At 41.8% G+C, this 16295-nt stretch overlaps 1 protein-coding gene across 1 annotated transcript in view; it reads right to left on the bottom strand.

The window, feature by feature from the left end:
* The window catches only part of ppfia2 (PTPRF interacting protein alpha 2), a 281112-nt gene that overhangs the window by 20258 nt on the left and 244559 nt on the right, over positions 1-16295 (bottom strand). The window contains exons 16-22 of the mRNA XM_050036740.1: positions 15416-15656; positions 10560-10589; positions 8532-8662; positions 7714-7895; positions 6550-6640; positions 2679-2760; positions 263-463 (exon numbers count right to left, since the gene is read on the bottom strand). Coding sequence (XP_049892697.1) covers positions 263-463; positions 2679-2760; positions 6550-6640; positions 7714-7895; positions 8532-8662; positions 10560-10589; positions 15416-15656 — 958 coding nt within the window. The remainder of the gene's footprint in view (positions 1-262; positions 464-2678; positions 2761-6549; positions 6641-7713; positions 7896-8531; positions 8663-10559; positions 10590-15415; positions 15657-16295) is intronic.

The raw sequence follows: 16295 nt of genomic DNA, 5'->3' as shown, positions 1-16295 counted from the left end.
TTGATGTGCTGGCAGAGGTGGGGAACTCAAGTCACATGACTTGACTCGAGGTCAAGACGCAATGATCTTATCTAACTTAAATTAAAAAATAAATGTAGTTCCTAAAATGTTTTAAATATTTAAAATGTTCTTTCTTTTTCATTTCTGTCCCACAAAAGTCTAAGATTATCTCTTCCTCCTGATCAGCTCCGTCTTTAACAAATGCTCGTAAAACTAAAACTCCAGTCTGCGTCCATGTTCCCATGTTTTCTGTACAACTCACGGTTCTGGAGGTGGGCGGGGCCGACGGGCTGGTGAGGGAGACCATTTCCTGGATGGCCAGGCGAAGCTTGAGGCGGTGCAGAGGGTTACTGATACCGATCTCCCTCTGGATCTCAGTGTCAGACAGCGCCGACATGATGGCTCCGCTCTTCACGTTGGCGCGACACGCCGCCACGTACCACGCCGGCATTCCCAACCACAGCTTTTACGGCACAGAGAGGAGAGGAAGGAGGAGACAAAGGAGCAAGGCATGTTGAGTTAGGCCAGACTGAAAGTTGTAGTGGCAACTTTTCTGGCTGTCCATCCAAAATTACTTATCTATCTGTATTTTCTGTATCATAGAACATCTTAATTTTATTCCACCTAAATAAGTATATATTTTTATCCAACCATTCTGAGTTTCAGCAGATTATTTTGTCTCCTGATAGTTGACATCTTGCCATGAATATGGAGTCTAACGTTAGCACAAAATGCTGCCTTATCAGCAGCTGAATAATTCTCAGCTCCAATAATCCCATTTGACTCTAACTGGAACATGTGGACTGGGTTTGCTGGAGTCATGAATATGCTGGTGGCTGCAGGTCACTCCCTGAACATTAGGGGGCAGTAGTGTTTCTAGTTTTTGGCTTTTTCTACTCCAGTGTGTTCAGTTAGTCCAAAAATATCAGGCAGAGGAACATGCAGTGAGTGATTCACTGCAATGACTCATCGTAAATTGTAGAGGTATTATTTTGGTTCATCAGTGCGTTTGTTACTAAATATTAATACTAATTTTGGAATTGGGGTCAAAGCTTGATAAGATTAGTCATAATAGATCTAAGCAAAGCAACCATATTAAATAAGTACAGATACTGTGTATTAAATGTCTTGTTTCATCAAGTCAAGGATGTGTTACATGTTAATGTCAAACAGAAAGCCATCACTTCTTATGTTTACGCATGGGAAACAATAAAGGGACACTTCACCCCCAAATCATAAATACATTATTTTACCCCTTACCTGTAGTGCTATTTAACAGTCTTGATTGTTTAGGTGAGAGTTGGAGATGTCTGGCTTCTCTCCAAACCAATGGAACTAGATGGCACTCGGCTCAAAACTTAACAGCAATGTCTCTTTCCAGAAATCATGACCCGGTTACTCAAGATAATCCACAGACCTTGAGACATTGATTTTGAGTCTTGAGTGCCATCTAGTTCCATTATATTCAAGAAAAGGCAGACATCTCTACATCTGATATGTCCCAACATTCTGCAACTCACACCAAAACAATCTAGACTAAAAAATAGCACTACAAAGAGGAACAATATGTGTTTTTGCTTTTGGGGTGAAATGTCCCTTTAAGTCAAATGGGACTGACTAAGTTTAGTTTAAATTCTGTGCAATATTTTGCAGGTTATTTTCAGACTGCGCTAGGGGGGTCCGGGGCATGCCCCCCGGATAAAATTTTGAACATTTGACATCTAAATGAATTAATCTGGTTGGGGCCGGGCAATTTTAGGCAATTCTGAGCAACAAGAGGCAGAATAGGAAGACAACAAAAACGTCTGCATTAAAATGTACATTTTACATCAGTTGAGGCTTGAACTCACGACCTTTGACATCAAGGAGCATCTTCTATCTCTCTGAATTGCTCTCTCTGAATTGCAGCCCCCAACCTGTAGCCATTTTTCTCTCTCTCTCTCTCTCTCTCTCTCACTCTCTGTGTGTGTGTGTGTGTGTGTGTGTGTTTGTGTGTGTTTTTTCATCTCTCGTGTCTAGACCAAACTGAACAAATATTTATAGACGGACAAGCAACATCATAATTAAACAGGCTTTTATTTTTAAAATTTATTTTATTTTGAAAATTGGCCGGATTCTCTTGTCTTTTCTGTGTCTGACTTCCTGTTTGGTACGATCCGCTCTATCCAGCTTAACAGAAGCGCTCGCAGCTCGCGTGAAAAATAGACCAGACGCCGAACTGAAGCACTGCAGTGCGCGAGCCTCCGTGGGCGCTCCGCTTTGCTCAGCGGCCTGTGTGGACAGTCAGTCAGATAGGTTAACATGGGCGCCGATTGAAAACTGCCTCTGCTGCTGGGCGCTGCGCTTCGAATATTCCTGCGCCGGAAATCCAGCACCGTGCCGGAGAACTTCAAGCCCTGCTAGGGTCTAGGTACCATGTCTGAAGGGTTACTGTTGGTTCCAAAGGTACCATCATGTCTGAAGGGTTACTGTTGGTTCCAAAGGTACCATACTGAAAGTGTTTGGTAGAAACAGGGCCAGAAAAAAAGATTCATGCACCTAAAGTCAACAGGAAGCTTCAGAGTAGGAAAAATAAAACTCTTGGGTCTTTATATGCAACTTTAGTACTTTGCACTTGAGTACATCTGCAGTGAAAAATCATCAGTTGAAGATCAACCAACAGGAGAGCGTCTACTTACCTCCAGCCAGGCTACAACAGTGGGACCGTCCCACTGGGCGAAAGGCAAACCCTTTCTCCTGGCCTCCTCCAATAGCTCGTGTCTGAGGGCGGGGACAGAGGAGACCTTGTATGAGCGCATGTACTTGTACATCACAATAAACACACATGTTCTCACTCTGATACCACACCCTCTTCAACGCTCTCACATCCTCACTCCTGCACACTGCTGCTCACAAATCCCTGCAGTCACCATGTCGTGTCTGCGTGTACAGGACTGTGTGTGTGTGTGTGTGTGTGTATATATAATACATGAGAGGAAAGTACTCAAACACATTTTATCTCCTAGTCCTGCCTGTACACTAAGAGTGTTGAAAAGGGCAGCGTTTTTATCATTCATCTCTGTGCTGCCAGAGAGTGGCACAGACAAGCGCACAAACTGTAGCTACACTCAGAGACACACACTCACACACACACACATGCTTTGTATTAATGAACTTGTGACTACATTCACTCCCAAATCCCTGAACCTTACACTATCATTTTCCCTGTCACCTACAGTATTTATAATTGCTAGTAGAAGGAAGGACCCGCCTCCTTTTGCCGTGTATGTTTAGTGTTTGTAGCAGCAGGATATCTCAACTACTGAGCAGATTTTAATGGCATTAAATCAAAGTTAAGGTTAAAAGCCAAGGAACAAGTGAGTGTTTTAAGTTGGATAATGACACCACATGGTTAGTTTGATGCATTTCCCCCCCACCACTGCTACAAACGCCATCAAAGCTTTGCGTATTGAGGCTCAAAGTTGTTTTTGACCTTGAAACAGCAGTTGATCAAACAATCTCACCTCCAGACCCATTCAGAAGCTGCTCTGGAGCAGATGAAGCAAGCTCAATCTGCTCGTTAACACTGTGTAAAGGGTTGTTAGTGGACCTTGATGTGAGGTTGTTTTGTCAGTCTTAACCACAAGGTGTTTGCTGAATTCTCTTCAGTTTGGCCTATTTCAGTGGTTTCCAACTGGTCCAGATTTCTCCTTAGTCATCAGTTCAAGGTCCACACAGTTGAATACATTAAGCGCCATACTTGCGTTGGCCATACTGTCGAGCTAGTTTGCTGTCGCTGTTAAGTAGCTGTCTGTTATAAACTCACCCTACAGCAGGAAACATTCAGCAGATGTAGACCCAGGTGCAAATTTAAAGTGTGTAAGTATCTGATTAAAACAACACAGTTAAAGGATTGTGTATCCTTGGCAGTGGTACTGTATGTGCTCCCTGAGTACACACACAACACACTCATACACACACCTGGAAGGCACTGTGCTACGGTGAACCTGCATTGCTAATCTAAGCACAAATCCCCGACTCATCCCAGTTCAGCCACTCAGAGTTTATTCTGCTGAGAGAGATTGTTTTTTTCACACTGATACTTCTGTTGGTGCAGTTTTTGAATCATGCAGCAGGGTATTTTTACAAGTAACTTTTCTCCACACAGTCTGGGCTGCTCTCCATGTTTTTTTTTTGTTTCGCAGGTGCTGAAGTGTAACCTAAGAGCACTACTTTGCTTTGCCTCACTTTGAGAGCTGCACGATGTAAATTGCACCTTATCGACAAAGAGCAGCGAATAGACGCTCTCCGTCTGTCGTGCACGGAGCTATTTGTATTGTGCTGAGTCCTCCCACTCTCGGGCCAGAAAACAGAGGACGTATAACAGCCTAAAAATGCCCGACAAACAGGGGACCAAGGAGACACACTCACTCACACACCCACACATCAAAACAGTTCTTATTCTATTTAGTGAAGACATTTCATAACACAAAACTCTGAATCAACATTCCCTGAGTGTGCTGTCAAAGAACTGACAAATGGAAAAGAGTGGTGCTTAGTAATAAACATGATAAACATGTAGCACTCTGAAGGCCTCAGTACAGTGAAAGGGCACTTAGAACATACATGGCATACAAATGTGTGCGCCCCAACACGACCAGGGTACATTCATTGTCTTATCTATCCAGCAACATGGGGAGATAGCTCATGTTTTATGTTCAGGTCAGGTCTAATGCATGGAGAAATACATCCACTGAACATAGCTGGGGAAAGGGAAGTAAGGAAAAACAGTTATGACAAATCATACAAACAAAATCTGACATTCCCATAACCAGATATTACAGCTGGTTATTTCACACAAATAGATAGAGACACATAAAAGGAGAGGAAGACATTCCGGGTGTAAAAATTGGGCCCCAGTTTTAGCGGCGGCACATTCTCTGTCCAGCCGTGGATGCAGCTGCAATTGCACTGTAAAAAGGGGGGAAGAAACGTCTTCAGGTGGTAAATGAAAAAAGAAAGATGGCGTCGTTAACAGCCATGAAGGATAGAGAAGATACACAGATAGATAAGAGACGTCAGCTTTGGCACTGGTCTTTTTCAGGGGAGCGGGGGGGAGGGGGGGAAGAGGACGGATGGCGGACAGACAGGAAGAGATGGCAGACAGGGCAAAATGGCTGAGACAATGGTCATATCCAGGAGGTCAGTTATACATCCTCACAACTTACCCGCTTTGTTAGAGTCAGAGGATGATGAGAGGGAGAGGAAGGGTAAGAAGAGGAGAGAATCAGAGAGCAAAGGAGAGAGAGAAAAGAGAAAAGAGAGAGAGAGGAGAGCGACGGGGAGACAAAAGTACACAAATGTTAATGAGTCAATAGGCAATTAACGGTAACGGCGCTAAAACAAAACACACGTGCGCTCACGCCCACACATCCACACACAAATATCTCACAATGAAGGACATTCGTTTACAGGAGCATCTGTAGACCGGTCGATAAAAATGTCATCTTCTACAATGCAGTCCTGACCACATCTCGTGCAGCAGAGGGAATGAGAAATGCACTGAAACACAGCAAGACCCCCTCCATGGCCTTACATTCAGATGCTCAGTTACATTCAGATTACTTGTCGTTTACCTCTTGAAGGAAATAAACAAAACAAAAAACAAAACACACCAACAATGAGGAACCACAGCGGTACTGATCGATCAAGATGCTGAAATGGAAATAGTAGCAGGCAGCTCGATGGCATGCAGTGTGGAGGAGGAGGAGGAGGCGCCAAGATGCAAGGTGGTGGTGTGGCCTTAATCCTGGACACTGCTATGAAGAAGTCAGTGCAGTGGAAGAGAAAACAACACATTTGTCAACATACAACAAACGGTACTCTCTATTGACTACATGGGAGGCAAAGTTATTCGTCATGACAACTCAATGTGCACTTCGAGCAAATGACATTCATCATTTGGCACTGGGGCATGGCAAATGCACACACACACGCGCGCGCACACACACAAATACTGCAACACTCCTGCTGAGAGACTTGCAAGAGGGAGTTCCTCCTTTCTCCTGCGGGGTGAGACACCCGATCTGACGGTGAGTGTAATCTATGGGTGTTGGAAAAGCCATCTATGGCTTCCAAATTGACAAAGTAGCTTTGTGAGATTAATTGGGTTTTCAGCCCGGATCAATAGTCTGACTTTGGCTCAGCGTCTGAATACAGTGAGGCTGATCTCTGCTCCTGGATACTGATCCAGCTTCTGCTTTCTATTGATCCTCCTATCACTGTGGGTTATGGTATCGTATACAGTACAGCCGTGTCGTCATAGAGGTAAAGGTAAACACAGGAGGTGGAGGTAACAGCCTCTGTGTGTGTGTCAAAGGTCAGACTGGGCTGTAATGTAGCGGTGGAAGGTCTTAAAACATACAGCTAAACTGACCATGAACTTTAATGTGGTCATTTGCACGAGCAGATATATTGAACTGGCTGGCTGTGTATGAGAAGACCCTACTCAGGGACTGTTCTGATGTCTGCTTTGGAGACTATTGATGTGCTTCTTTGGACAAAGCTTACTTCTTTTTCAACCTGCGGTCCTTCTCGGCCTGAGTTCCCAGCTTGCCCACCCCCATGTCCTGGCCCGCCATGTCCGGGTCCATCAGGGTCGCTGAGAGAAGAGGAAGAACATGGGATATCAGTTAATACAATAATACACTGAGAACAGAGTCGATCCTAGGATGATTTTATTCTCCCTGTACATGCTTCCCCTTGGGCACACTATTTAGAGACATGGTGTCTCTTTTCATTTTTACGCTGATGATACACAGATGTACCTGCCTGTTAGATCCACAGTCCCTGGAATGATGTGTTCACTTAATGACGGCCTTACTGATGTTAAAAGCTGGATGTCAAAAAAATTCTTCAGTTGAACTCAGACAAAGCAGAGATTGTTGTCATCGGGCTGCAGAACATTGCACGACAAATTCTGCCTTCAGCTGGTTTGGATAATATCAAACCTGTTGTAAGAATTCTTGGGGGTCTGTTTTGACAGTAATTAAAGTTTTGAGCAGCATGTCACAAAGCTCGGACTGCAGATTGCAACCAGCTGAAACTGCTCCTGATTAGAATTCCTTCAGTGTTCATTATTTAGAAGGTTTTTAGCAGGAGCCAAATTATCCGGAGAGGTCTCTTCCTCTCCGAAACAAATGGACCCAGTGATTTAAACCCCTAAAAATGCTTAATAAAGCAGTTTATGTGGAAAGAAATTAGCATTTTATCAACGCTACTTGTCGCAGTCGGGCTTCTAACTACAGCGGCCGACACGAAAAATTTGTGTGATCTGGGCTGTAGAAATATGGTGGTGCAACACGGCAGTCTCCATCGACCAGGACCTGCTCCCTATGTAGATATTAACAGCTGATTCTAAGGTGATGAAAACACAGCTATTCTTATTTTCACATGATTACACACAAAACAAGTCATACTTACTATGTTATATGTCATTTCTGCCAATATATGCCCCTAAATACTACACACTGGACCTTTAAGATTTAGGTGGTGTTGGGGTGAGTTAAACAGGCCTACAAAATGAGATGATTGTAGATTTTAATTGTGATTACCTATTTTTACTCCTTACTTATAAAGTAACCAGTAAAAAAATCCAAACTTTACACATTAGGAATCAGGTGAAATATCAGCACATTATAATCAGTATCGTTGAAACATGTCTCCAGTGCCCACCTTGTGGATCTACCATGACCTGTCTGTGTGCCAGATGTGCCAGTCTGCCTTTCTCCTTCTTTCCAAAGAGTCGTCCGATGGAGGACTTGATGCCCTTCTTCTTTGGCTGCTTGTGGAGGGAGTCTTGGCTGCTGGCTACACTACTCAGTGCGCTGGCCTCAGCTTCCAGAGAGGCCACGATCCTGAGGACACAAAGATATGAGTTAAAGAGTTTAAAGATCACTTCTCAAAGGTCCTTATTTTAGACTGTCAATAATCTTGTGGGAAAAAAGTGTATTTATTTGTAATAAATAATGAGAATAGACAGTTCTTAATAGTGGGCTCAACTCATACATACCTCGATGGATATTGTTCCAAGAATCGTCCTCTCACTTCATTTTTAATACCTTTGTTTGCTCTGTTTTTATGTGTTTTCTGTGAAGTATTTGCTGCTTTCCCCGACTCTACTTATTAAGCTCATTTATCCATGCCAATTACTGAAGACTCATCTAATATTGTCGCTACTGCCTGCACCTTAAGTTTTGAAAAAGTACCTAGCTTGCATAAAAATGATGCATGGCGAAACTGGAAGCTTTATAATAAACCATCTCATTTTCATCCAAAGGAAAAACAGAGCTAAGATGACTACATTATCTGAAAACCAGTACATCAAGCTACACTTTACAAGAAAGAAAATCATTTGCATCTAAGGTAGAGAAGCAATCACACCAAAAATACTTAAAAGTCCAAACATTTAACATGAAGCGATCAATGCAACAATAACTCCAACTTCGACATCACTTCTGTCTTTAAGAAATGGTCGTCTGGCTGACACCTACCCTCGTGCGTCGTTGTGCGAAGAGGCTGGCAGTGTGTGTGTCATTCGGACGGTGCGTGGTGTCGGAGGCGGGGACGTCTCACACTTGATGGTGGCCTTGTCCTCGCGGCCGTCCTCGTCCACCGCTGCTATCTGAGGGATGAGGGCAAAGAATGGGACATTAAACGTGACCCTCGGATACTGGTACATCACCTATTTATCCAGGATGTCACTACAGCAATCATGTTATTAAAGGGGACCTATTGTGCACATTGACAGGGTATTCTGGGTTGCTACTAGAGCATGTTTACTTGCTTTGATATTCAAAAAATACTTTATTTGTCTCATACTGTCTGTGCTGGAACACCTGTATTCACCCTTTGTCTGAGAAGGCTTTGTTTTAGCTCCTGTCTCTTAAAGCCCCGCTAACAACAAAAGCACAGTCTGCTCTGACCGGTCAGCATTTCTGGATCTGCTGCATCTCTGCACCATCACTGAAGCTGGGGAATGACTGAAATGGATTATAGCAACATTTTTAACTATGAAAAATCACAGATAAAAGCTTCTAAACCCACCCAGACATCTTCCAGCAGGAATGTGATCTGAAATCGGGGGGAAATAAAACAACATCAGCAGCAACCAAGATTAAATGTTCCCCAGGCGTTAGCATGTAGCTCCATGTACGTTAGCAGTGTACTTGCTGGCGGGAAATGACTGTAATAAAGAATAGCTGCACATATTATGGCTACACTGTTGTCAGGTATAAGTCAGCAGTATGTTGATTGGGTTAATTTAGCAGTTTGTAATGATTCAGTACCGCGAACGATAACGCGAATGCTAGCTAATTTGCGGTCGTCATTTCCGGTGAGTGCACAACAGCAGTGTTTGGTTTGAGGCAACACTACCCTGTTGAAATTTGCGCACTACGCCAATGAGTGCATAGTGCACATAATATATGACATAGAAATATACTAACAGAAGTATGTGATTTGAGACATACCACAAGTGTACAAGTTTCGCTGACGTTAGCATGTAGCAATTGACTTTAACAGAGAATAGTAGCACTATTTCTTGTTTTAAATCACCAATAAAAGCTTCTAAACATAACTCAGCATGTTCCAGCAGGAATATGATTTGAAATCAGGAGAAATTAACATCAGCAACCAAGTTTTCATGTTTCTGACGTAAGCTACATGATGTTAGCATGTAGCTACATATACGTTAGCAGTATACTTGTAGCCTGGGAATGACTGTAATAGAGAATAGTGGCTCTTTTACTGTGAAAAATCACCAATTAAAGCTTCATAACACAACCAGACATATTCCAGCAAAAATATGATCCGAAATCGTGAAGAAATTAACATCAGTAATTAAGAATGCGTTTTTCTGACATTAGCATGAAGCTACATGTAGCAATAAACTTTCAGCCAGGGAATGACTGTGCACAACGGTACTCCTCCCTGTTTAAAATCCCCATTAAAAGTTTCCTAACAACCAGACATGCTCCAGTAGGGATATGACCCAAAACTGGGGAGGAATTAGCAACATTAGCAACCAAGATTACGTGTTTCTGACGTTAGCTACGTGTACAGGTACATTAGCAGTGCACTTGTAGCCAGGGAATGACTATATCAGAGAATAGCAGCAATTTCTGACATGAAAAATCACCAATAAAAACTTCATAACACAATGGGTCACGTTAAAGCAGGAATATAATCTGAAATTAACAACATCAACAACCAACATTACATGTTTTCCTGAAGTCAGCATGTAGCTTTATGTAGCAGTGTAGGCTACGTAATGTAAACACTTGCAGTAGTGTCTGGAGAGTGGTCTGAAAGCTTGAGGTTTTTGCTCATAGGGATTACTTTAACAAACATTTATCACATTATTTGAGTCCTTTAAATCGTTTGATAGGAGCACCCTTCATTCTAACATTATATATAAGACACAAGATGCGGAAAAGCGTAATAGGTCCCCTTAAACAATTAATTCAGGGAAACATGGTTTAAATTATATCATATTAAAAATGTTGTGACGCTGTATGTACCTTTCTCCTGTGTTTCCTCAGATCACTGGGCTGTTGGGCAGAGAAAAGACAAGAGCAATCATCAATATCCATGTGTTCCGGTATGAACAAACACATTTCCACATAATGAAAGATGACTAGCTCATTTACATGAACATCATACACTATTAGATGCTCATGAGCCTTTTCCCAATACCAGAGCATCAATTCACAGATCAATAAAGAAGAACACTGAAGGATCGGTAAAAAAGTCATTTCACTGATCAATAAAATCAAAGCCTTTAAAAGCCTCCGGGTGAAGGACATATTACACACTTCCTTTGTTCTGCTGGATTATAGGGGCATATGAATATTTTCTTATGTAATAAAAGCTTCTTTATGGGCACATCTGGAGTGTTTCAGCCTCAGGTCAGCATCATGGAGAGAGTAAGAGAGGAGCTGAGCTGTAGAACAGATTATTGTCTATTCTCGGAGAAACTGCAAGCTGTCCCTGTGACACCTGCGTGATGACAGCTGACAGAGCAAGACAGTTTCTGTCACGACTTTCTCTGCATGCTGACTTAATGCAGCAAGCCTTAAAAATGAATGTCTTCTCTACCTATACAGCTTAAAGAGACAGTTCACCCCCAAATGAAAAATACATGTTTCCTCTTACCTGTAGTGCTATTTATCAATCTAGATTGTTTTGGTGCGAGTTGCCAAGTGTTGGAGGTATCAGCCGTAGAGATGTCTGCCTTCTCATTAATATTTTGGAACTAGATGGCACTCAGCTTGTGGTGCTCTAAGTGCCAAAAAATACATTTGAAAAACTCAACAGCAATGTCTCTTTCCAGAAATCATGACCTGGCTCCTCAAGATAATCCACAGACCTTGTTCTGAGCAGTTTCATGTAGGAACTATTTTCTTTCTACTGAACTACACCCACCAACTGTATCACCACGCAGAAGGAAGCATACATCTACTCATGGAACATCACCAGTCTCTGCTCTGTCCAGCTCAACATGCCAGGTTCACGAAACTCAAACTAGGCAGTGCTGATGAAATTTGAATCAAGATTCTATTACTGAATTGCCTATTTTCTGTCTCAAATTTTTTCAGAAACACATTTTAGTGTACTGTTTAGCTGTAATTTGAGAATGTTTATGACCAGGCCTACTTGAAAACAGACCAAGCACTGCTACAACTACAACTGCTCAACCCTATTTCAAATCTATCCAATTGCCTGCAGAGGAATTTTGGTACACGCCCGTTGAAACATCCTGGAAATCTAAAATGAGCTCAGAGGGGTAATGCCAGGCTATCCACCAACTGTATCGCCACTCAAAAGGAAGCATGCATCTACTGCTAGCTCACCTAGCACCTGATTTAGCTAACATTACTGCTCAGCCGAGGATGTCACCATTAATGTTTATATCTCATGCTGTCAGGAGCACGAGCCTCTTGTCCATGAGTAGATGCACACTTCCTTCTATGCAGTGATACAATTGGAAAGAAAATACTTCCTACATGAAACCGCTCACAACAAGGTCTGTGGATTATCTTGAGAAACCAGGTCATGATTTCTGGAAAGAGACATTGCTGTTGAGTCAAATATATTTTTTGGCGCTTTGAACACCACAAGCTGAGTGCCATTTTGTTCCATTATATTCAAGAGAAGGTACTGTATGTATTTTTGATTTGGGGGTGAACTATTTCTTTGCCATGCACTGTTAAAAACATGGACCTAACAAAAAGCTACTTGACCTTAAATTCCCTTTGCTTTATTATTACTTTATACAAAAATTATGTTTACAGCTGACTGAAACAACCATCAGCTACCAACTCAGTGCACAAGCTGCTTTGGACATATGGCAGTCTTCACACAAGAGAAGGAGAAATATTCTATATACACTACATTTCTCTACTAATCTGCATCTCTATGTACTTACAAAAGTGGTACAATCTCTAAAAATAAACCTTAAATCCCTGAAAGTACACACTCAGATTTAGCATATACTCAAACTCTAATCGAATGCTGCTGTGTGATGCGAGGACAGCAAATCCCTGATGGCCTTAAGGAAATTTCTGCCTGTCACTCACAGCACCACACACTAAATTCAGAGACAGACGGCCATATTTGCAATTCGGCGCCTCGTGGAAATCCATGTTACATTTCACACTGCTGCTCAAGTAACATAATGGTCATCAGTCTTTTCATCAGTGTGAATCCTCAGACACCACTTGTCTGTATGAGTTTGAACCCAGGGACTTAATACATCTTGATAACGTGTTCTGGCTTTGCAGAAACAATCATACCACTGGATGTGATTTTAAAGGTCACAATATATAATGGGAAAAAACAATGGATGTCACATATTTGGCCAGTTTTATCTTTTATGATATGTTTTGTGTTCTGGGGTCAAGAATTGATGCTGCTACTCTGGCGAATGAATGCATAAAAAGTTCTCTTCATTTAAACCCGGATAAAAATCTAGGCCAAAACCAGTTGTTTTGTAAATTGTATTTTATACATAATAAAGGCTTTTTATTAATCAAAACTTCACACACTTCTGCTCTTCTATGTGTTCATCCCTGAACTGTGCTCTTTCATACATGTTTGAAGGACCTAACTCTTTTTATTAATTGAATGTATTCCAAGATTTACCCACTGAGGACAAAGAATTTACACTGATTGGGCAGATGGCGGTGTCAGACTTGTCAGTTACTGTAATAGTTTAATCGCTAATAATCAAAATGTACTGTATGTATCAGGCAGTACAGATTACACTATTATAGCACTATGTTTTTTCTCTGTTAGTTCCAGAATGTTGAAAATGTGGGTCAAATCTAAAATTATGAAAATTTTTTTGACTGTTAAGACTACATATCAATCAATCAATCAATTTTATTTATTAAGCCCAATATCACAACAGGGCCTCACAGGGCTTTACAGCATACAACATCCCTCTGTCCTTTGGACCCTCACAGCGGATAAGGAAAAACTCCCCCAAAAAAACCCTTTAACGGGGGAAAAAACGGTAGAAACCTCAGGAAGAGCAACTGAGGAGGGATCCCTCTTCCAGGACGGACGGACGTGCAATAGATTTTGTACACAACAGATCAACATAATAAATTTACAGTATTCCATATGACATGACATAATTCATCTAATTTTGATAAATCTTGGATATATCGAACGTAAATACACTATTTCAGATGTATGTCAGATTTACTATTGGTGACTCACAAGCACTACGTCAATAAATTCAAAGATGAGACTCACTTACAAACCTAAAAAGTCTGCTTTATAGGAATACTTCCCCCAAATTACCATTTGTATATCAATTACTCACCATGTGTTACGTTAAATTTGTGAAAAACTTTGAAACTTATTTATGCATTCTTTAAAGCCAAAGTCCATTTACAAAAACAGTAATTTTACCTCACTGAACACGGGTGTTGCTGATCTACCACTGCCTCAATCAGTATTTTGTTTGTGTTATTGTGTGAGTTTGCTGAATCCGAACTATCTCTTTAAAAACACTAGAGTCACACAATAACACAAACAAAATTACCCGATCGAGGCAGTGGTAGATCAGCAACTCCCGTGTTCAGTGAGGTAAAATTACTGTTTTTGTTAATGGAGTCTGGCTTTGAATAGAGTATAGATTAAGACTGATTTCACACCCGCCATGTTTGGTTTGGTTCAATCGAACTCAAGTTCATTTGCCCCCTAAGTGTGGTTCATTTGGGCAGGTGTGAACACAGCAATCACACTCAGGTGTGCACCAAAACAACCGGACCTAGACCTTCTTGAAGAGGTGGTATCAGTCCGGTTACAAATGGTGCGGTTCATTTGTGGTGAGAACGTGTTCCGACCTGGATCTGAACCAACTGCAGTCACATGACACATTGTTTGGGTTAAACATGAGCATGTTACAGTCCTGGAGGATTATTAATGTGCACCTCCTCCTGTACTGCCTTAATATGCACATTCAGCACATCCAATGCATCAAAACATTGTTTTCTAGTTGGAGCCGCGCCTCGTTTTCAAACTGTATGGTTTGACTAAAATGAACAATGACAGCAATATAGTCCACGATGAGCAGCGCTAAAATCAACCTGCGTAGTTGTCCCTCCATTGTGACATTAGAAAGTGTCACATTTATCTTGCAAGTGTACTCTTCTTCAACATTTGCTTTACTTCCTGGATTTTTCCCACATGGAAATTCTGACCAATCAAGAGCAGCTTTCTCACACAAGGCATTTGATCTGGTCCACTTGTACATGCTGCCGTGAGAACATGAACCAACTCTACGTTATTATGCAACTTTGTGAAAAAATTAGTCCCTAATTCAGACCAAAGCAAGACAACTCTAGGTCTGAAAGCACCCTAGGTTTCACTTCTAGTTCAGTTCCCCATCGGAAAGGGCTGTCTGTTTGGGAAGTCCTCTGCACACAACTGGATAAATGAGACCTGGATTATACAGCACAAGTTGTGTGAGGGTTTGTTAATGGATGTTTTGATAAAGTTTTGCTGATGTTTAACATGGACCCCTATGATTTTAATTCATCAAGAATTTTCTCCGTTTTTGGATTCTTCACTCACCGTGGAGAAATGTGAGAAAAACAGAGCTTTCTTCACGAATTCAATGTAACACAGGGTGAGTAATTGATATACAAATGGTTGTTTGGGGGGAAGTATGCCTTAAACACATTTAGAGAACAGTACTAGATTGTATTACTTGTTTAAAAAGAATGTGTTCTCACGTTAAGCTGCTCCTGTAACACTTAAAGAGACATCACTCTGTTGATGTACTGTACTGTACTTACAGCTGAGGGGATGAGTATGTATTTTCGGTGGGAGGCAAGGTCTTCATGTAGTCAATGCAACTTACCAGTGTCATGACCCCCATGCGCTCCATATCACGGGCAGGGCTTCGAGGATCAAGTTTAGGGGTGGAGTGTCCGCTGGGCGGGGAGGAGGAGGCCAAGGAGGAGGCGGTGGCTGAGGCAGTGATGGAGGCTCCGTGGTGGTGCATTCGAGCCAGGTTGAGGCCCTCAAGGCTGACGCTGGCCACCCGGTTTTCAATCTCCTCCGCCCGCAGCTCCGTCGACTCCTTCTCCTCCTGGATCAGCCTTGGAAAAGGAGCAAGGAGGACATGAGAGGCAGAATCAGCAATAGACATTTGGTCATGAAGATGCTACAATATGAAGCTTATATACAGTAACAGTAACATCCAGTTGATATTTTCCAGCTCCATTTTTTATTTCTAGGCAGTTAAGATATCAGTATCCCCACGATGGAGTTTAGTCTTATCTCTGGAGGTCTTTGGAGGTGGATTTCTAGAGATTTTCCACACAAAGTCCATTAATTACCTACAGTATAAGGCGAACTAATTAAAGGCCAAAGTGAGGAGATAAAAAGGCTAAAAGTCAGATCATTAGTTTTACCCATACCCAGGTTTGAACTCTGTAATTAGCTGAGAGCTCGACTCCTCGCCTTCATGATCACTATCTACCATCAGATCTGAAAGAACTCTTCCTGAAAGATATGTGGCTCTGTGTCTATTGACTGGGATGTAAATCAGCAAAGACCAAAAGCCACATTAAGAACCCTTGAAATTAAGAACTAAGTGCAGTTGCGCCCGAGGTTATGAATACTTATCAGCACAAGATAATTACAGCATTAACAAGCAAGAGGCAGTTCACACTTCCTGAAACATCCAGTGCATACAAGAAAAGAAAAGCATAATGAACAGCCATGCTGAAAGACAA

This window comes from Epinephelus moara, chromosome 23 (genome assembly GCF_006386435.1).
Source record: "Epinephelus moara isolate mb chromosome 23, YSFRI_EMoa_1.0, whole genome shotgun sequence".
Taxonomy (NCBI): domain Eukaryota; kingdom Metazoa; phylum Chordata; class Actinopteri; order Perciformes; family Serranidae; genus Epinephelus; species Epinephelus moara.
Note: the sequence above shows the minus strand (reverse complement) of the source record. Positions and strands in the feature narration are given on the sequence as shown.